The following is a 22,800-nucleotide window of genomic DNA, read 5'->3' as shown; positions in this document are numbered from 1 at the left end:
ACACTCCTCCCTCTTCATGATAAAAATTGAACAGTACATAACCGATTTACATATTTAATGCCCTTTTGGAGGGGATGTTTTATAACAGCACAGGTTGTAAACTCTTGATCCTTGACAGAACGAAACAATAGATGTACATGAATTGTTGTTTAGATGAGGCTTCAACAAATATCATCCACTTGGCAGAGGACAGACAACCAGATATACATACAGGTACATTACTGAAATACAGAAATCCATGTTCACTTTGCATATTTCATATTAAGAAAGACTTCAAAGTTTGACAAAAATGTTGAAGCAGTTTTGTATAGGCAAGTATAGGGGAAAAACAGAAATGAAAAAATGAGGCAAGGACAAACATAGTGAGTTTAAATGAACAAACGTCAGTGCACCTTGATTTTGAAGGCAAAACTACAGTGTATTTATGTGGACTGTAGGACTAAATACAGTAACAGTACATAAGAGTGTGAGCGAGTGATTGACACTGCTTGATTGCAAACCAATGAGTTGAAAGAACACAATGACAACAAAAATATACACGTATTTAGTGGCATATCTTTATGTAAGGCTTTTTCAGACATTAATAGGATTGTTCACCAAATAAATGACAATTCTGTCCTCACTCAGTCTCATGTTGTTACAAGTGATTAACTGAAATGTAAGTTGTCATTTAGATGATGAAAACCAAAACAAAGTTTGGGTAATTAAATTCAAATATAATTAAACCATAGAACTCAATATGCTATTTGGTGTGTTGTGTTCTCAGATGATAAATTAAACCAGTCCAGCTCTTTAACAATGAGCCACCTTTCAGCATCAAACTCATTTTACATACTGCAGTACAAAAATATTTAGGTTGGACCCTATTTTTTTAGAAGAATATTTTCAGTTGTCGAAATTTCAGTGCATCACTAGTTGTACAAATCCGTACAACATTCGGTCTTCTGCAGAACACACAAGTTAAGGTGGATGGGACTGTTGAGCACCAAAAATAAGAAAGTACCATCAAACTCGATTTGACTCATGTCCTATCTTCAACGTCTCTTTAGCTATACAGTAAAACAGAATAAAATGAATGACAGAATTTTCATTTTTGGGTGAACTATGCCTGTCTGAAACACCTTATAACATTTAAGGTTACCATTTAACATCATTTTCTCTGAGATTCAATAGTGGAAGTGCTGCTGTTAAACACAGATTTAAGAGATTCTTCCCTAATCAGCCCAGATAAAGTACATTCCCTATGCGTTTTCCCTCAACAACAGGATGAAGATGGAGGGAAAAGGGAGAGAAAGAAAGAGATGAAACTGAAATAAAGAAGTCAGCTTTTGCACGCAGCGGGTTATACATGAATAAAACCCTGAGGCTCTGATCAGCCATGAGCACTTACTAAAAAGACTAAAAAAAAACTCACAGCTGATATTGATTGAATAAATCTAAACTTGGAACGGGCTAAAAAGAAAAGTAAAAAAAAATATAGAAATATATTAATTTTCTATTTAAATAAAATCACTTTGGGCCCACTGACATCACATGATGTGCTGCCTCGTGCTGATTAAACTAGCTGCAGAGAAACAGGCAAATGGAGTACAGTGTGCTAAATTCTGAATTAAAAAAAAAAAAAAAAAAAAGTGTACTTTGAGCACAAAAATAATAATCATCCATTTGGTTTCTATAAACTAATGTTAAAAATACACCAAGGAGTGGTCAACACCACCAGACCACTTGATTGGCAGTTTGAACACTCTCTTAGCGGCTGCTAAACTATCAGACGTTTGCTGACTTTGAGTGCGATTACACCCGTTCAGTTATATCCACCATGACAAAACAAAAGCAAACCTATGCGCTTCCACTTTAGTCTCCAAGAACAGATAAACCACTTCAGATGTGTTAAGACAACTAACATATTTTCCCTGTCACCATCTACAGCCAAAAAATAAAAAGAATCAATAAAAAGAAATCTTTCACAGTTCTTAAAGTCTTTCCCTTCGTTTCCTCCCCACAAAATATGATGCCTTGTTCCTTTGTTCCTTTAGTGCAGCCCCTCAGGAATGAGTCCAGCTGATGGGCACCCAGTGTGTTTCTGTCTCCACTTTTCTGAGCGCCTGCTTGAGCTCGTTGAAGGCAACAGTGAGGTCATCGTTCACAATGACCTTTTCAAAGAGGTGACCATACTGGTTTTCCATCATCTGAGAGGCACTGATCATCTCCTGGAAGTCTTCCTCCTAAACAACAAACACATTCAAGTCAAAGACATGAAATGTGCCCCCAAAAAGTCCAAAACACACTTTCCCACAGTATTCCCAAAAACAAGCTTCCAAAAAGGACTTTCATAGATGCCCTAAACACTGACTTAATTAAAAACTATTCTTTTTTTGTTTACAATAAAACTGCTTTAGATGCAGAAATGCAAAAATATCTACATGTGATAAAAGATAAAACTATAAACTGATATTTAATGTTCTACTGAGGTGGTGCACAGTTAGAGTTATAGTTTGAGGTCTGGATCTCCAGTGGTTTTGATCACAGGAAAAGTGGAGTGAATAAACAGACCTCAATTTTATACCCTGGCATGTACTACACATTGACGCTTAAAAGCCCTACACAATGATCAACAATAATTATTCATTATATATTTTTCCCCGTTCAAAATAAACCACAGTCACTGAAAAACCGTACAAATACTATACACTTTATACAAAACACATTAAAATAGACTAGTTATCTCTAGACTCTCTAACATGGCCTTGGACCTTTCTGGGCTTGTGGGTCCTAAATAAGCGTTTGTGTGGGCAATCTTGGCATTCGGTGCCAGTCTCAGAGAACATGGCATGGTTTGAGTGGCTTTACCAATATAGACTCAACTTTTACAACATAAAAACATGGGACCCACACAGAGCGATACGATGCTATAAAACATATTGCCATGCTAAAAGAAAATCAGAAGCTTTTGGCTAAGAAGCTATTAAGCACACAGTAAATATGGAAATTGGCAGATAATTAGCAGACAAGAAAACAGCTAGCTTCGCGAAGCCATGGCGTGTGGCCAGTGTTAGACGCAACATCTCCTCCCACTCTGTTAAAATCTCTCCGTTTTTCTCTCTTGATCAAGAGTTGAGATTTAGTCAACATTTCAGTTTCAGTTGGGTCACAGAGCTGCTGGCGTTCTGAAAATTACAGCAGTCTCTCAATCTGACAGTTATTGGCAGAACGCATCAAAAGTCGCAGTTCATTGACTTAGTCATGGCTTTAATAAAGCTCTGGTTGAACGTGGTGAATTAGCTTGTGTTTGGCCTAAATAGTCAAAGGTTTGGCCCAAGGTCTGAACATATCTTTTCTTCATTCTGTCATCAAATAAAAACCTCATGCTAATTGAGGTATAACAGATGTTGTGCCTCCAGGGGAGTGTTATTACCAAATCTGATCAGTTTCAAGGGTTTAAATCCATTTTTCCTCCGCATTTCTTTCCGATTGTTTATTTCCCAGAGGCTCTAATGCAACCTTTCACTCAACGTCTAGGTCTTCCCTCTTCAAAAATAGAGGAATTTCTTCAGTGCTAAGCTCTCTCTCCCCCTCCACAGTCAGCATGAGCTCTGCTTATCTCTCAATCCTTGCCGGAAAATCAATTTTTATTGGATCATATAAAGTGCACCTGCCCTTATCATTAAACCCGTTCAAAAAAGGACATCTCTGGGTCGTCAAGAGGTCCTAGTTTTTATATTCCCAAAGTAAAGGCACTTAATCTGTGGACTGGGCTAGCTTTCACCAAGCACAGGACAAAAAAGGAAAAAAAAAAATCCTCCAATTTTAGCTTATGTTTCCATTCCATTTAATGCCAGACGACGAAACTCTGCTCTTCCACATCTGATGACATTTTTATGAAATTTCAAGGTTTTTGCTACTCCTAAAAAGAGAACGAATTATATTTTGATCTTTTACACAAAAAACTGCATTAATGTTATGCGAGCGTTACTAAAACAGAGAACAATAGAGTGGAAGTCTGGATTCACAGAAACAAAGGGATGCCTGTTTTCTTGCACATAGCCGACGGCGCTCAAGCTCATGGCTCTAACAGATGCAGTGTCTCTCTCTGAGAAAGAAATACAGCAAAGTCCTGGATAAAATATGGCTGTGACATTTCATCAAACACGATTTTTCTTGCGTACCTATAATAGGCTGAATCTGGATGCCTTTAACACTGTCAGGGTCTATAATTGACTTTTGCTAAGTTTTGCCAGCTAGCAAGGGTTTCTTTTTCCTTCACTAGTGCCCACAGTGACCTGTTGAAAGCAGGCAGACAGTTGCTTTGGATGGTGCGGACAGCTTTTGGTACAGTTCCTCAGACAAAAGAGATAGCCAGAGCAACATTCCCTTTCACAACGGCATAATCCTTGAGCTTTCTGCAAATTTTAAACTTTGGGTATAGTGTGGTCTAATCGCACATTCAGCGGTTTGAATTAATGTGACCAGCATCTATTCAGTTTCAAAGGTGTTGACATAATAATGAAATATGCTGCTAGTGTAAATCTTTGAGCCTGCGTATTAGGGCTTGCACCATATATCAAAATAAATTGATATCGGTATTTTGCTGTATGGAAGAGTCAATTTGCAATGGCTGCGATTGAAACCAGCGGTGCACATTTAATTAATTCAGAGTAAAGCATTTACATAAATGCAGGTCAGATTTAGCATCTCAGAGCGGCTTGATTGACCTGCACTTGTTTAAATAACAGTGCTGTGCTTCATCATTCAATCTAGCCGCACACATATTTTGCTGGCAAAGCAACAAAATAAAACTGATAGTTTAATGTTTGAAAATGAAGAAAACAAGACAGAAAACAGGAAAAAACTTCTTAACTGAAAAAAAATATTTATATTATTTTATTAAAATCACAATAGAAATGTATAGTCATTAATATTGAGTCAAAAACTGTGTGATCTTTTCTTGTAAAAGAGTACTCAAATGTAAACATCCAAATTTTCAAGTTTTTCCGCAAATTGTCCAACCCTAAAACTATGGTTTGCAAAATAGTCTGAGTACAAAGTATATTTTCAGCTTTAAAAAAAAAAAAATCCATGCAGAGGACTCTAACAAAATCACCCCAATCATTCTAGAATTAATAATTATTTCCAAATAAAAGTATTCACCTAGTAAAAATTCCTGTATTTTTTTCACATCAATATAGTACAACAAAATCGAAATCATAAAATCGAAACGAAAATCATAATATCAGTTGTTGTGCAGCGGAGCCTGGATGAGCTACACCGGCAACACGGTGGGTGTGTGTATAAAAATTATTTATATTTTGTCAGTTGCTTTATGAAATCAAAATGGATAAACAGACAAAAGCTACTGTGTGAAAATTAGCATTCAGTTGAATCAGCGGAGAATTCCTGTGCAAAATTAGCTACCATTCCCATTGTGTGTTGTGCGAAAGACGGAAAAAGAGTGTATTGCGTTTGAACACTTCTTGTGTCAATGGGTTGACAGGTGAGCACATGTTCAGAGCTCCTAAACACATTTGACAATCTTCGACGCGGAACGTCTCTGTGGTGACAATCGGCATCAAGCCATCTCTGCGTGTGGTGGAGTCGGGTTTCCGGGGTCACTTATTCTGTAGCACGCGTGCTTGGTCCCGGTACAGACTCACAGCAAGATACAGAGGCAGGAGCTGAACTCTGGGAAAGTCATTAGATACTCCGCATATTCACACCGTATCACACACACACACATAGCGCAAACTAACGGCAGCACAAGGTAAGAGTCTGGTGTACGTGCTAATTGATTTCATGTGTTTTTCTTTGAGTGTAGTCATACAGGTGTAGTGTGAGATCACGGGTCTCATATCAGGTTGCCGCTCAGGGGACCGGTTACACATAAATGCATACACACACGTGAGGCGCGCACACACACACGCGCACGCGTTTAAGCACTAACCCAGCATATGTTTGCTTGGTCCAAAAAGAAAACGACTATAATAAATTATGTGGATGTCGCCTGCCAGGAAGTGATGAAATCTATTTCTTATTTCACCAAGAACTATGTGAGATAATGGAACAAAAACTGCTAATACAACCTAAAACCCACAATGACTTATTGAGAGAGAAAAGAGATCACATCAGGATGAAAGAGAATGATAGATGGACAGATTGAAGTTGAAGCTGTGTGTGGTGTGTATTACCGAGAAGGTTCTGGACGAGTTCTTATCGTCTTTGCCTGAGATGACTTTTGCATTGCTCCTGGTCTCTCTCAAACGCTCGATGGATGGAGGCTTCACAAACACCACGTAGGGCTTAAACTCGGCCGTGCGAAGATGTTTTAGCGTCTGATGGAGAGAGAATGTGAAAAAGAGGGAGAAAGATAAAGAGAGCAGGGTGAACCGCAGTCATTAAAGCAGCATCACTCATGCCATCATGATTTAGTTTGACACTGATACTTCTGAACATTATTGCTGTTAGTCACTGTTACATTTTGACAGAAAACAGAGCAGCTGATTCACACTGAGCTCAACTGATCTGACGCCATGAGTGAAAATAAAGCACTCTGGTCAGATGCATTACACTTCAGGTAGTTGAAATCCTCATGCTCAAAACAATCAGACCACTAAACTTAACCATGTATTTCTGTGGAGGTTTTTCAACTGACTGAATTAATCACTAGTTCTAAGTTTTACCACAAGCGGTTTTCACCATAATTTTCCTCCCTCTTTCAAGGCCTAGAAATAAACGGGCTGTTTCTCCCGCTGTATATTTAAAAGGAAAGTTAATTAAAAATATTCAAATGTCGACATCATTTAGTCACCCTCATATTGTTTCAATTGAATGCAGACAAAGCCCTAGGGCCTTTTTTTTAAGCCATAAGATGCAGCAAATTTGAATTGAGATTTATTGTATTTAAGTTTATTGCTATAGCTTCGCATTTCAACCTGGAAAAAAAGACTAGACAATTTTGTATATGCATAACTCTATAAAATATGTTGATATACATTTGAATTGTAGTTTTTCTGGGTCCATCTTACAAAAGTCAAAATGGAGAGCTATGCTTGAGATAAAGATTACCAGTGAATAATGATTTAAATTTCAGTCTCTTCATAGACAGCTATCATATGGCTTCATAAGAATATAGTGGAATATCGTGTATAAATTGTATAGGCTAAATTCATTACTTATAATTTCGCAAATGTTTTTTATTTTTTGAGAGCTTAACCACATTTCAACCTTCTCCTTTTGTGTTTTGTGGGCTTAAATAACAGAGTAAGAATTTGGAACATCTTGACCATTTTTATTATTATCATTCTTTATCATTCTCTCCATTGAAGGCGTAGGCGCCATTGAGATGAATGGGAATGCTAACAGATACAGCTCTTTCCAGGTATTACAGCGTTCCTTGGTGAAATTTACAGTAAATCAATAAAGAGAAACAAGATATATAGAAAAAAAAGAACCAGAGGACAAGGAGAGTCAGAAAATGTGTTTGCATTATCAGAGTTTCTGCAGATTTTATGAACGGTAAATTTAAGACTTTAAGAGTCAAGTAAATAAAATGTAAAGAATAAATTGAAGGGAACAATACATCACTATGTAAGAAATGCAATGAGTTGGTATTAGCAACACTTCAGAGTTTGCTTCCAACAGATATCCGTTTTTTTAAAAACTTTTACTGTACCTCCTGATTGCACTGCAAAAAAGTGATGTTCTTCCTCAGTATTTGTGTCTCGTTTCCCCAGTCCAATTGTCTTACATTTACTTTAGATGCAAAATAACAAAATATGAAGTGAGTTTATGATTAAAACAAGAACAAATACCTGCCAACTTAATTCAAATGTTCATAACTTCTTGGCAAATATTTGTTCTTGTTTAAAGTATAAACTTATTTCACTTATTCAAGACATTTTACATTTGCCTCTCAAGTAAATATATCTTGATTTTTAGATATTTGTATTGGAAAACAGGACAGAAATACCAAGGAAGATTTCATTTTTTGCAATGCATGCAACATTTAATGCCATGACTTCAATTCAAGACTTTCTGCGGCATTAAGGGTGAATTAAGACCTTTTTAAACCAGCAGAAACAATGATAATACAGATAAACATGAAGTCATTGCCTCATTCTCTCACTATTGAAGAGAGAAGCCAGGCTCAGACCCCCAAGGTAAGATGTGGGAGGCAGAGGTGACAGAGTTCTTTCACTGGATTTGCTGTAGACCCTGATACAGTTCTGCAAAGACTCAACTGTTCCTCTCTCTGCAACTACTCTCTCACCCTGACACAAATTCTGAGGAAATGTTCAAACATGGGACAATTTAGTAGAGATAATGTTAGATCTCCAGCCTCACCTGAAGAACAAAGGAAAGAGTGCAAACACACACACACAGATCTCAGAAAAGACCCAGTAGGAATAGTGTGGAATGTTACACCTGTGAGAGGGGGGGGGGGGGGGGTAAATCTGGAAGAGAGACTGAAGAATGGAGTGACGCAGAGGGAGGTAAAACGGTGAGGTAGAATGTGTATCTGAGGAATGGAGAGACTCACATGTGGCTGTACGTCAAGAAGGCACACCTTGTTCTTAGATAGGACTGAACGTACAGAGTCGAAGCTCGTCCCATAGTAATTTCCCTTATACTCTCCTTGTTCAATAAACCTGCGGCATAGAAAATGACAAAAAGAACAGGAGGGGTTTGATGTAATGATTGATGGCTCTAAATCCAAAAGCAATGCCCATGAGTCTACGTGACCCCACCCTAGAATATAAAGAGAAGCCAATGGACAGGATAATGACAGGAAACTCATAACCCATTATTTACTCCCAAGCCTGTCCTGATGCTTTCAGTAAAAAAAAGGCCACTTAGACATGCACGGTGTGTTCACCATCTTCTTCCCCACATGGCGATTCCAGACAGTCTGACACAAGGCTCTTTTATATAATCTTCTATGTTACAGTTTAAATCTAAAACACCTGCTTCCTTGCAGCACAGGCAGGCTTGAATGCCAAAAGCAAGAGTAACTTGACTTCCTGAGAAGACAAAGATAAACAAACACTTTTCCACCATTTAATCTGCCTCTCGTTCAATCCGATCACTTGATTTTTTTTTTCTGATCACAGAACAACAGTGTGTAATTTTAGGACATCCGTATAGCAGAGAAATTTGGAAGGATGTGGAAAGTATTCCAGAAGAATGACTGAGTCTTACGACAGCAGGGTGTCGTAATATTTCGTGCAGAGTGAAAATGTGGTTATGCAACACGTGACTAAAATGACAACTACTGAAACTGGTAAAATGTTCTATATACTGTATGTACAGCCGTCTTTATTTTCCCCAAGTATCAATCCAAATGTCAACAAGTCTTTGAAGTGAAAGCTATAAACAAGCTCACACATTTTGGCCCATGCTGTCCAACAGCAACCTGTGATTGGGTGATCAAATTTAGAAGCTTAATGTGACTCCATGCCACTTTTCTTCTAGACATGTTTTAAAGGCCTGTAAACTCTTTCATTGAAGGCATTTTTTGATGGTGAGCTAAATTGATTTAGTTGGGTGCTAAGAGGTGGTTTGCTGGTGTTAATGTGATATGTAGGGTTACCAAGAATTCTCAAAGTGCCTATTTATTTGAGCGTTCATTTGAAGGCAGATGTTCTCAAACAGAACTTTTGTGTTGTGGCGTTTGTTGTCATGATGTAGTGCGTGTAGTGGATGGCGGGGTGGAGGCTGCTTCTGTGGTTTTTGGGTTCATTTCGGCTCTGTTTTTAGCCCTGAGCTGGGTTTTCCCTGGGAATACCAATGTCATGTTTGCACATGAGTGGGCATTTTCCCACTGGAAGGCAGAATAAATGAACAATGAAAAATGTTTAAACCATTTTCAGAAAAAGTTCAAACTGAATGATTAAAAAAGTCATGTAATGTAACAAAATTAATATATAATAACATTTTAATAAAAAATTAAAATAGAATGTTTTCCTCCAACTCTTGAAGGACCAGCACCACATTCTCTAGTAGCAGAATTCATCTTCCAGAATCTGGTAGTAAGTTTTGGGAGTTCATTTTAGTCCATCCTGAAGTCCGTTTTGCAGAGATGCTAAAAATGAACTCCCAAAACGTACTGCCAGATTCTGGAAGATGAATTCTTCAAACAGTGGTACTAGAGGATGTGGTGCTGGTCCTTCAAGAGTCAGTCTCAACCTATCGGTCCATAAAGCCTATAAAAAAAAAAAACAGTCTTTATGTATTTTACAACACTTCAGCTTGTGATTCTTATTTAGTGGGGGTCATTTTTTAGGATTTTTTACCTAATTTAAGTCTCCGAGATCCTGACACCTTGCACTTCTGGAGACTCCAGGTAGGTTGCAGCTCTGAAAAATGGTGGCGCTGGAGACTAAAGGGTTCCTGATGGTTTCACACTTAATTCTTCACCTTAATTCTTTTGCAGTTAACAGGTGTCTTTTCTCCGCCACATGTTTTTGTCTGACCCTGCTGACACAACGAGCATTTCACTGTCCAATGGTCATGCCTTAACTGCAATGTCTAGTATTGCATTATTATTGCATCCTTCTCATGGGCATTTAATAATAATAAAAAATAATAATAACAAAAAGTTAAATCTCTTTTTTGGTTCAATTTATCTGTAAAAGAAAACATGCCAAATAATTCTGCACACCTGAATATAAGGTGTTTTTCATTTCCAGCCTACATGCACAATTATATATCACTTATAGATTATTAAATACGAAATTAATAGTAGTTATTAGGATTACTGTGGTTTGGAATTGGTCAAATGTGCCTGGAAAAAAATATGATCAGAAAATCAACGTGCCTAATTATTCTGCACACAGTGTAAGCCCATCATGTAAATGTGCCAGATTTAGCCATACAGGTTATTTTTTTTTATCAAGGAGGACCTTTTATGATATGAAAATTGCAGGATGTTTTAATGGTACAAAGACCCCTTATATGTCAAGGCAAATTAGATTTCTCGTGTCATGACCCCTTTTAAATAAAGTAATAGATCGAGACAAAAAAAGTAAAAAAGAGCAACATGTCAATTCAAAGTCCAACTAGACCAAGAACAAAACTAGGAAAAGAAGAAAAAATGCTGACAAAATAGGAAAATTCGTCTTTCTAGCCCTCTTGCAGTGCCTCGTGTCCACCTGCTTGATCCTGCTCATTCTCAACTCTCTTCTCCACATTGATAATTGTGGTTTACTCATTCTGATGTTCATTTCACCACAGAACAAGCCACCACGTGTTTTTTTCCCACCACAAGGCAATTAGGATGCCCAGTTTGCTGGCGAAGTGACATTCTATATGCATTCCTGTTGTGTTGTTTTATCCTCTGATGAGGGGCTGCAGAAAATCATCCATCACCAGGCCATGCATACAAATCTAAGCTTACCAACCACTGGGTAACAGGAGTCTGATCCCCCCTCTCTCGCGCACACACACAGAAACAGACCACCTGTCAACACCCTCTCACTCTCGCTTACAGAGAAGGGATCTGAGCCCACATCATGCTGCTACACAAGTAGCACACACTCGCATACACAATTTGCTTGAAGTAAATGGAGTGGAAAAATGAAAAGAATAGTGGGCAGCCGAAAGGCAGAACTGGTGAATGTTTGCCATAGCGTCTGAGACAGACGACATTAGTGAAAACTGTTGTGCAGTGTTTTGACTGGGCTGCTGATTTACTTAAGTTCATTCAGGGCTCTGGACGATGTGTTGAATACTAACTGGCCACGGAGGCTCCGTCTCTCAGATTTATATCTCTCCTACTGTTGAGTGTTTGTGTCAGGATCACGGTTGACATAATTACAATCCTGAGAATAAAGGAAGCGGTCCACTAAACTTCAATGATTAATACTGACTATTTGATCTCCACGGTAAACTTTCACATCCCCAATCCAAATCACAGCAGAAACATTCATATACTCATTCCAAATAATATACAGTAAGAAAATTATAACAAAAAAGATTGTGTTGTTGGGAGACTCACTTGTTGTTCTGAATGTCTGCCTCAAAAAGGTGTTTGGAGATAAAATGATACTCCACTCCATCGCTTTCCTGATGTCTCTTCGATCGAGAGGTGTCTGTGAAAGGTGTAGTGAAGAAAAAGTACTTTTACATTGGGAAATAACACCTCATCTTAAAAAAATCATTTTAAATCTTAGAAATCTTAAATGGGTGCAGAGTTTTTGGGATCTCAGTTGGTTTCACACTTAAGCCCAAAGTATACATCATTTTTTTACGCGCACAGCCTTGCAAAGAATACTTATTTTGACTAGTACACGTACACAGGCTTTCGACGCATGCACAGTTTTGAGCAATCTCTCTCCACGAGTTACAACCCATGTAAATACTGCAACAAAAAAAATGAAATGTGATTGTGCGAGCGCGTATAAGGTACTCTTCTGATGACGTAATTCACGCCACACGCACTTTATGCTGACCCTTGTGTATGCGTAAAAAGTGAAGTATACTTTGGCCTTTAAAGGCTGGAATACACTACATTAAAACACCTTGTTGCAAGAAGACACATGACAAATGGAAACAATGTGTTCTAAAATCGGCTCAAAATATCAAACATGTTTGATATCCTCCAACTGGATAGGCTTTCGACAACTAGCGTCAACTCATCCAGACTAAATCAGCAAAAAGTTTTGCAGTGTATTCCAGCCTTTACAAAACATAAGCCTGTAACACACCTACATGACCGGAGAACAAGAGATCTAGTACAGTTTTAGCATTTTCAACTCGACTCAATTAGCAATTTTTCATAAAATGTAAATGGCATTAGGGTTGGAAATCTGAGCAAATTAATTTTATTATAAGATAATTAAAAGGATTGGCTCAGAAGAGCCATTTCTTCATGAATTTCCAAAGAGACAATTGTTATCGAATAGAATTACACTGGTCACATTGTACAGGATGTTCTACAAGCGGCTCACAGGGAAAAACAGGACAACCCTCTAAATTATAAACATAATTTAAAAAATTGACAAGAGGGCCCAGTTCAGCAGAATCCATGATATGGGCATAACAGGAAGCGCTTTACACATTTATACATTTTCACACAGCCACTTAAAATAAATAAAAGCTCAATCACAGGATTTTAACACTTGATTTGGGATCATTCAAATGAAGATTGCGATTATTTTGAAAAAAATATATATATGTACCCAGCCCTAAATGACATTAGATACGTTGTCCCTAAATCGGGAAACAAACCCAGCAGTGTTTCTTAGATTCACTGTGGTGGAAGTGGTTGAAGGTGCTTCAAGAAGAACATGTGAAGAAATGTTCATTACAGACATTTCCTTGATTAAAGGGAGTTCCCCACGGGCACTTTATTTCCCACTTAATTTTATTTAAAATAAACCACCTCTCCAAGGTCTGACGCCACACCCACCCCGTCTGTCTTGGCTCAACTCACCACGAGGCTTCTAAAGGCCAGTGTAAGTGTAACGCTGCTCGTAAAGCCCCAGGAGCACATGGTACAGTACCAGCACTGAGTTTGCTCTGTCCCTCATTAAGCCCCGCTCCTGCTTTCAGCTGCTTATAAACTCTCGTCTTTATATCACACGGCGCGTGCCAGTCCAGCCAGCATGGCTCCGGCGGGTACAGCCAGGGTCAAAGTTTGCCACGCAGAGACACACAGCGGTGTGTTTAACGAGTGTCGGGGAGGTCAAAAGTCGCTGTAGAACACACCTCCGACAAATCGTCTGCAAGCTGCCAGCAGCTCCAAAACAAACTATTAAACTTTATCACCATTCCAACTCGCTATGTTCCAGGTTTTTTCTTCCCCTGCTTTTTTCCTTCTGCTTTTTCAAGGCCCCTCTTGAATGGTCTCTATCGCTCTACCTATTTGTCATGTATCCTTTTCCTGTATTCTTTATTCTGTATTATTTTTATGTATACACTACTTTTCAGAAGTTTGGGTTTGCGAGTTCTATGACAGAACTTCGGCTTTGTATTGGCCAGCTCCAGCATCACATGCATGCGTCATGGTGCACGAGCATGGCCAATTGGCGTCGGTGTTCTGACTCGAAGCGCTGTACTGCATCTACTATGTCAACAGCGTAGGAGACTGACACAGACAAGACGGATTCTTCAATAAAGTCATTACTTTTTGTGGACAAAAAACAAACAAAAATATTCTCGTCGCTTCATAACATAAAGGTTTAACCACTGGAGTCATATGGACTGTTTTAACGATGTCTTTACTACCTTTCTGGGCCTTGAAAGTGGTTGTTGTGTTGCTGTCTATAGACGGTCGGATTTCAACAAAAATATCTTAATTTGTGTTCCAAAGATGAACGAAGTTCATACGAGAAACGACATGAGGGTGAGTAATTATTGACAATTTTCATTTTGAGGTGAACTAACCCTTTAAGGATCATATAGATAAAGACCGAGTGAGAGAGACAGAGGGGAAATGTATGGGTTGGGTGGGATAGGAGTAAATTATTAGTTACCCTCAACCCATCACATATTTGATGAAGAGGCATCCCCCTCCCATGATGACAGCCCACCGCAGACATAAGATAACATGTTATTATACCTCCAACTGCCGGTGCTCACAACACAAAGAAAAAAAAGTTACCCATGTACTGCTGAAAGAAATAGAATATATTTCATCTGGCATTAGCTCTGTGGCATAGGAAATGTTTTTGGTGTGGCAAAAGAATTTGAATTTCATTCTAAGATCATGGAAAATAGCAGTAAAGGCTGGAGAGGAGACAAAATGTTCAAGTGCTACCAACTAATCGTATTCTACAATCTGTCGTGTTGCTGCCACGGCTGGTTTGTGTTTTAAAAGAGCCAATTGTTGGAAATTCTTTAGAGAAATTAAATTGAAAGATATTTAATGTTTAATCACTCCATATTAACAATGAGAGTTGGAGCTGGCAGGACTGAAATAAAAAAGGGAAAGACGACCAAAAAGCACTCTCAAAACAGTCGCTTTCCAAGAATCCCTCCCTTTAATCTAAATCCTCCGTAAGGTCTGAGGGGAGACGGGCTACATAATACAGACTAATGCAGGGGTCACATTTGTGAGCAATTAGGCAGCATTAAGGCAAAAAGCTTTGGATGGGATTTTAATACCAGTGGCATTTCAAAGTGTCAGAGTCTGAATCAGACATATCTATTAAAGCCAAGCTCGAATGTAACAAACATCCCACTGTTATATCAACAGTCAAGGCTTTTCTAGCCACTGTCTCCAACTCCCTCAAACTCTGTCTCTCGCTTTCATGCCTGTAAATATGCAGTGTCAGCCTGTTTAAATACATAAATCACAGCCATATTTATTTGTCCCAAAAATATCTGCTCTGGTGTATTTCCCTGGATGGTGTGTTTCTGGATGTTGAAGAGAGGGAGGAGGAAAGGCAGTTATAGGCACTGCTGCTAAGGACAGGGAAGTGTGTCAAGTAGAGCCATTATCAATGACAGACTGATGAGATTGAGAGAGTCAGTCTCAAAGGTAATCTATGCTTACTCTGTCACACAAAGAAGAACTTACGTGGGATGGTGACACTAAAATGTTGTGGATCAGATATCAACAACTTCCTTTTGAGTTCATTCAAACCAACACCAGTAGGACCTACAGAAGCAAACAGAGAGAGAAGCAGAGACAAGGAGAAAGAGTCCATTAATATATTGCTTAACATTTATTTTATTTAACATACTGCTGTTTTTATACTAACAACTTAATATGTATTTTTTTCTGTAAAAAAAAAGAGCCATTTCATGAATTACAATTTATAATTAATACTTTTAATTTTACTTTTACATTGTTACAAAAGACTTCAATTTCCCAAAGATTTCTCAAATAAATGCTATTCTTTTATTTAATTCAGCTTTGCAATACCATGAATAAATTACATTTTAAAATATTAAATTCATATTAAATAATTTTTTTAGGATGGCAAAAATATCTCACAATACTGTTTAGCATATACATGTATGTCAAATTTAATCCCATTTTGGGATTAAAAATTCTCATTCATTCTTGTTTATTTAGTCAAAAAACACTTCTCATTAAAATTTAATTTTTTTATTGTGATTTTTATACCTTCTTTTACTTCATGCACTAAAATAAAACATTTATACTGCATATCAGTTTTAATTGTATTACCCAGCCCTAGGAAGGTCATTTCTCACCATTTCTCATACTTGCATTTCTTTTTCACCAAGTTATGAGTTGTTCTGAGCCACATATGCAGCAAAAACACATAACAGAGATTCGATCCAATCATGCAATTCTGCATGTCAAGGACCAGTTAAAAGTAGGCCAAGATTCACACTGTATAATGCGGAGAGTCAAGCATTGTTTTTCTATTAGACTTTAATGATTGCTATGAGACATGCACAAATCAAAAACTATATGTTCGATAACACGAAACACATGTTTTTCCTACTCGCAGGAAGAATACACATTTTCATTTGATGCATCATACACATTCTGACACACACACGGCTCCATTAAGCCTATGACACTTCAGAACGTGTTATCCTTATTCCACTGTGGTAGAGGAGAAGAGTAAGATGCTGATTTATTACAGCGAGGAAACAGAAAATTATTTCAAGTGTTTTAGGGTCACTGAGTAATGCAGAACTCCTGTTTGAGAGCCATATGTTAAAAGTGCATGTTTCTGTGCATATATACTGTAGGTTTGAATTTTTTTTTAAAATACACTGTAACGTTTCAAACATGCCATGTTTCATCGTCAACTCTCCTGCCCCTTAAAAGGACCTACAAACTCAGGTCTTTATTTTCTGGGATGTTAATAGAGCCCACCAGGCCCTGTCTGCCTGCTTTTAGGCTCACATAGAAACCATTTCAAAATTCTATTCACTCATCATGTGCACTTTAAAGCCATCGATCACTCATCTCTATAGCGGCTTGCCCCATCTCTGATGTATGACTGCTTGTGTCCCAAAAGCCACGAACAGCATTGAAACCGTTAGTCCGAGTTCAAGCACTAAGCAGCGGTCCAGCTCCCCACAGTCTAAACAGCCTTCAACTGAGATGTTGCCACGTTGGTGTGTCAGAGGTTAACTGACTTGCCTTTGTGTATTTTTTCCTGGTTATTCTGTTCATTGTTATACGCTTAAATAACCCAAACAAAAACTAGCCCTTTATTCTTTAACAGCCCCAATAAAATAACACATTTGAGTAATTGTTTTTCAATCCAAGTGTATGTGCGCACTCACAGGGGTAGGTTGCAGTGGTCGTAAAAGTGTCAGTAGTCATTAGGACGCTCATTAGGGGAGAAGGCTAATATGAAAGGCTTAATAACTTCCAGGCCAAGCGCAGAGCAGATGCAGTTAACCCTGAGGAGCTGCTAGACTGGCTAAACATGGGGGGCCTCCATCCAACCTTCTCTCAACGCTCCTAAAACACAGTCATCATGTCCGCATATTATAAGCATCAAAATATTCCACCAAGTGTGTCCGATAAATAACCTTTCTACACATTTGTGTGTGTGATAAGTTCACAATCAAAGCTTTTTTGGAGCGATTTGAAGCCTTTGGAGAGACTGGGCACTACGCTACTTGTACAGGACGCTGCCAACTGCTCAAATGTGTAAAAAATTATACTTGATAGTTCTAGGAAGAAACAACACATTGCAGCCCAAATTGTAATGTTCAATTATAAAAGCCCAGACAGAGATGTTTTGAAAGAGCACGGAAAATCTAACATACAATGAAATAGTGAATCTGATCCGACGTTTGAACCGACAGCTCCTTTAGATCACCGTTTTCCTCAATGGTCATTCTTCTGTTCCACCGTTATTCTGTCTGGGTCTGAACTACTACTATATCAACTGAAATCTCTTCAATCTTAACTCAAACATGTAGAAAAAAACAGATCATTTGCTATGTTAAATAATCAGGTTTCAGTTAAAACACTACAGCGGCCTCGCAAAGCTGCGCATTTGTTAAATGTGTTGACTTTGGCTGGTCGATTAATATGTATCCAAACAGATAAGATCTTGATTCGTCTGGAAAGTCGTTTGAAACCGAACCACAAACCGTGGGTCAGTCGTGTTAGAGAAAGCAAAGGGAAATAAGACTATTTTGTTCTGGGGTGAATTTGCCTGACCCTGTTGTCCACAGCCAAGGGTAAACACCTAATGAGAGTGTAAAAGTTTAATGTGCTTTCAAATGAATAACTTTCTTTCAAGACAATAGCAAGAAAAGAGAAATGACTACAGCAACTACTAGGGATAGAGTATAAAGAGAGATGTATGGGGGAAAAGACATTCAAATGGCATCATTGATGGCTGCATTATTAAATGCAATAAAGCAACTGGCAAAGAAGATGAAATAAAGACAGACAGAGGGAAAAAAAACGAAGTAGTGCAGGCCAGGAAAAGTTAAAGCATGACCTCAAGGGACAGAATAACAGTTCGGAGAGAAAACACAGCAGACCCTTTTTCTGCATCCTTGGTTTTGTCACGTCCGATACATCCATGACACTGTCCTCCACCTTACGAGACAAAATATGAAAATATTTGCGCTAAACCGCATGAGGTGCAAATTACCGGTGGGGAATCCTGACAGTAGAAAAAGCTTGATTAATTAAACAGACCACCTTATACACTCGCTCACAGAGGCATGTGAACACGCACTCCATTAATTACATGCACCAACAAAGCTGTGATAGAATCCATATGCCATGTTACATTCACAAACACACGGGCTGGTCTATTGCGGTGAACCATGACCCTGTGCTACCTCTCAGAGATTTGTACGTGAAATATTTTATACACCTGGTCAACATTACTTGTCAGTATATGAGGAAATTCACAACAACAAACCCCTTACACACTGGGAAAAATAAATTATGAACTTAATTTATAGTGGAGGAGGTCGATGAGAAGAGGTTAATGCAGCATTTCAACATTGCAAAAAAAGAAAGAAAAAAAGGGAACCTGAAACCCTCAAGCTATCTGTCATACAAATCTAAATTACGTTTTATTTCACACTTTTATGAAACACTTAATTCATTGTTCTGGCCTCTAAATCCTCTGTCCAGAATAACTGGCAAACAAACACCAAATCTGACATTCGAAAAAGTAATATTTCAAAGTTTTTTTTCACTTTGTAAAGTTGATGTCTCACTGGAGTTTCGCTCTCGCTGTTCCATTGAAAACAAGTGTTAACAATTCTTTAGTGAATAATATTAAGGAGCAATAAAATGTTCCGTTAGAACACCAGCACTGCGAATGAAGTGCCACATGGATGAATTAATCCTCAGCTGGTCCCGTCAGCTCAAGGGGTCTTTAGAGGGCTGGGTTTGAGTGAGAGTCCCTCAGCAGAAAAGGAACTATGGGTTTTAGTCGAGAGCTATTGTGGGTAAAGCACTGTTTATGTGGAGCCTCAAAATTGTTGTGTTGATTTGTGCAGTGGGTCTCAACAGTATAATAAGAATAAAAGAAAAATACCATTTCATCTATATTTTGCCATTTCTGAAAACTAAATAAAGGGAAAAAAGACACCAAATTTGTCATACTTACCAACTAACACGACAAGTCTGTGTCTGTCTCCGTGTTTTCTGCGGTAGTTCGTCACCTCTTCATAAGTGGGCACATCAGCGGTGTCATACTGCTCACTTCTCTTACATTCATACATGGACTTATTTGTCTTCTTATCTCTTCGGCTGAGACGAAAACTCCTTCGCAGACCCGCTGGCGAGGAAGAAATAAGGGAGAAACAAATAAGACAAAAGAACAACAAGCTTGTCTGACATTCTTGAGTGCATTTGAGAATGAGGATGTGATAAAGACAGAAGTCACAGTGGATCTTAAACTCTTCCTCAGAATTATGACACATCATACCAGCCTAAAATTTACTTTAGAAAAGCTTTTATTTGATTGCTTTATTTTCTGTATTATGTTATATTACTATTATGCTTTTATTAAACTTTTGTTCAAAAGTTTGGGGGTGGCAAGATGTTTTAAATGTTCTTGAAAGATGTGTCTTATGCTCACCCAGGCTGCATTTATTTGATTAAAAGTACGATAAAAACAGTAATATTGTGAGAATTTTTTTTTTTTCCATTGTAATACAGAAATGTACCTAAATTAAAATGTAATTTATTTCTGTGATGGCAAAGCTGAATTTTCAACAGCCATTGCTCCAGTGCTCAGTGTCACATGATCCTTCAGAAATCATTCTAATAATGATGATAAAGATTTGGTGCTCAATAACCATTTATTATTATCAATATTGAAAACAGTTGTTTTGGTTAATATATTTGAAACAGTGATACATTTTTAATTCTTTGATGAATACAAAGTTTTTTTTTAATATTATAAAATGTCAGTGACTTCTGATCAAATATGTCCTTGCTGAATGAAAGTATCAATTTATATTTATATCTTGAAAACCCACCTTTAAAAAGGTGCTATATTTTTTATCTCATATCATAATAATAATAAAAAAAATGATATATTATTATTGACAATGTTCTACATATCCCCCACTCTTTACACGTTTATTCATTAAATATTTGAGCATATTGGTTACACTTTCATCCACAGTTAAGTGTTCAGTACTCTTTGTTCCATTTACCACATTTTACCATATCTAAGCTCATTCCGCAGATTTTCCCCTAAAAATAAGCACGGAAAATCCGAAAAACATCCACATATTCCGTCTGGGCCCGATCATAACAGATTTTCCTGTGCGCCATCATCATATGAACCGACTTGTGGTTCTTTCATCCACATCCAGGTAACAAAACGACCAGACCGAAATATCTGAGGCTACGTATTTCAAGGGGACATGGCAGGAGGTGGGCTATTTCAGGACACGGTCATAGCTAAGTGTGGTTTTTCATGCCCTAAAAGGTTGTTAGGAACGTCACCACAAAACTTCCTGCCTGATTACTCTGGACAGCACCAGTCTGTCTTTAATGACCCCAGACTATATCAAAACTCAAAACGTACCCCTCATTTAAGCAGCAGGGTTTTATATTCATGACAGATGCTAGTTAGTCTAGCACAGCCCCAAACCAGAGACACCTAATACCCCATCTCTGCACAAGACATTTTCCCCTCCCGCCTCCACTGCATTTTTTTTTTCAAGCTGTGATTAATGAATGCAGGGATATGATGCAAGATGCCCAAGTAAGATTACGGCAGTAAGAAAATTATGGACTGAGAAGAAGGGGAATGAAATAAAAAAAAAACCTGATCCAGTCCCCCTTTAATACTTTCCACAGTACCGAGAGACCGCGGAGCGCAGATGTGCGGCCGTGGAGAGATCCTGCATTCTTTACAGCATGTTCTTTTCCACACAGTCACCTAATAAGGGCTGGTGGGGACCTACGCTGGGATACAAATGAAACACACCGTAAGTCAAGTGCTCGCTGTACCACAACACAAGTGTTTGTGTGGTTCCACAGTGGGGATTTGGTTTCAAGCGTTTAGGACAGAGCATTCTTCCACTCAGGCGAACCTGTGGTCTCTGCTGCTCGTGCCACTTGAAATGTAGCCATCGCGCTAAAACTCAGCCCTGACTAGAGCAAAAACATCAAGAACTACATTATTATAGGAAGGTAGGCATAAAGGTATGATTACCTGACAAATATTGCCCATTTGAAAGAAACAATCCACTCGAAAGGACATGACAGTGACCTTTGGTAAGCTGAAACACTGAGTGGCTTGTTCTGTTAATTTTTTTTTTCTTTTTCAGATTCAACAGTCGATTGGCTCTGGCATTGGGAAGCTTCATTTTCCCGAGCACAGAGCAGGTGCACAGCTTTCATTACGGCTGCTCGGCTGTGGCTAGTCAATGCAAATTGCAGTTCTCTGTCTGAAGAGGCTTCGTAATCGGGACCCTTCAAAACCACTTAAAGCAGGATAGACGGCTCCATCCAAATAGCCGAAATATTGCCTTCCATCTCAATAAGGATAAATAAATCAAGACTCAGATAGCAAGCAACTATACCCCTCTCTTGAACCCCAGTCCCTGTAACTGATTGAGGTTGAATTAGAAAAAAAAGGAAAAATTAATCCATTCCAGTCGTCGCAGAAATGTTTCTACATTTTGGTCTTGCTTCCTGTCAGGAATCCTTAATTCTCTCTTTTTCCAAAAGACGTGGCTTTGCGAGACAAATATACATGTGGGGTGACGGAAGGCAGCTTGAGTTTATTAGAAATGCTCAGCCAAGAGCCTTCTGGTTTGGGGACGAAGATAAATATAAAAAAGAAAGAGAAAGCCAAATAGCCAAGGACAGTCATAAAATTCCTCCCATTTCCCCCCTGAATATGACAGTACAGGCTAGAAGACCGACACGTGCCCGCTGCAGAGGCCCAAACATGCACCTCCTAATGGCGTGCACTGTGGCGTGACGAGTTAATTGGACCTCAGAGCTACGCAACCTACCATCACCAACTAGCAGTTCACAAATCAAACCTGTTCTTCCACTGAGACATGGAAGGAAAAACAATGAAAAAGCCCAAATTCAGTGTAAACACAGAAAGACACGCGCTGCCGCCGCACACACAATCGCCTGAGAGCTGCTGTGGCTCCCGAATAGAGGTCTTCACGGAGCCCCCGAGACCCGTGGACCCGGGACCCGACCCGGGACCCGTACGGGTTCGGGTCTATATTTTAAATGATCAGCCGGGTCCGGGTCGGGTCCCAATCTATTACTACGGGTCCCGGGTCTGTTTAACATTGTGTGCAAAACCCGAGTCGATCCGGACTCGGAGAACACCTGCCCGTGATCAGAGTCAGTCAGCACTGCTTGTGTGTTTTTTGTAACTTGCAACTGTAAAATTAGGATAAGAA

General features: G+C 38.7%; 1 protein-coding gene across 3 annotated transcripts in view; it reads right to left on the bottom strand.

Moving 5' to 3' along the window:
- Positions 1–39: 39 nt before the first annotated feature.
- The window catches only part of mpp7a (MAGUK p55 scaffold protein 7a), a 164,851-nt gene continuing 142,090 nt past the window's right edge, over positions 40–22,800 (bottom strand). For all 3 annotated transcript variants that reach the window (XM_079801430.1, XM_079801431.1, XM_079801432.1), the window contains 6 exons: positions 19,518–19,688; positions 15,515–15,595; positions 11,990–12,083; positions 8,534–8,642; positions 6,183–6,326; positions 40–2,225 (listed from right to left, as the gene is read on the bottom strand). In XM_079801430.1, coding sequence (XP_079657556.1) covers positions 2,046–2,225; positions 6,183–6,326; positions 8,534–8,642; positions 11,990–12,083; positions 15,515–15,595; positions 19,518–19,688 — 779 coding nt within the window. In that variant the 3' untranslated portion in view covers positions 40–2,045. The remainder of the gene's footprint in view (positions 2,226–6,182; positions 6,327–8,533; positions 8,643–11,989; positions 12,084–15,514; positions 15,596–19,517; positions 19,689–22,800) is intronic.

The sequence above is a fragment of the Gobio gobio genome (assembly GCF_949357685.1).
Source record: "Gobio gobio genome assembly, chromosome: 20".
Lineage (NCBI taxonomy): Eukaryota > Metazoa > Chordata > Actinopteri > Cypriniformes > Gobionidae > Gobio > Gobio gobio.
This window is presented reverse-complemented; position numbering and strand designations above follow the sequence as displayed.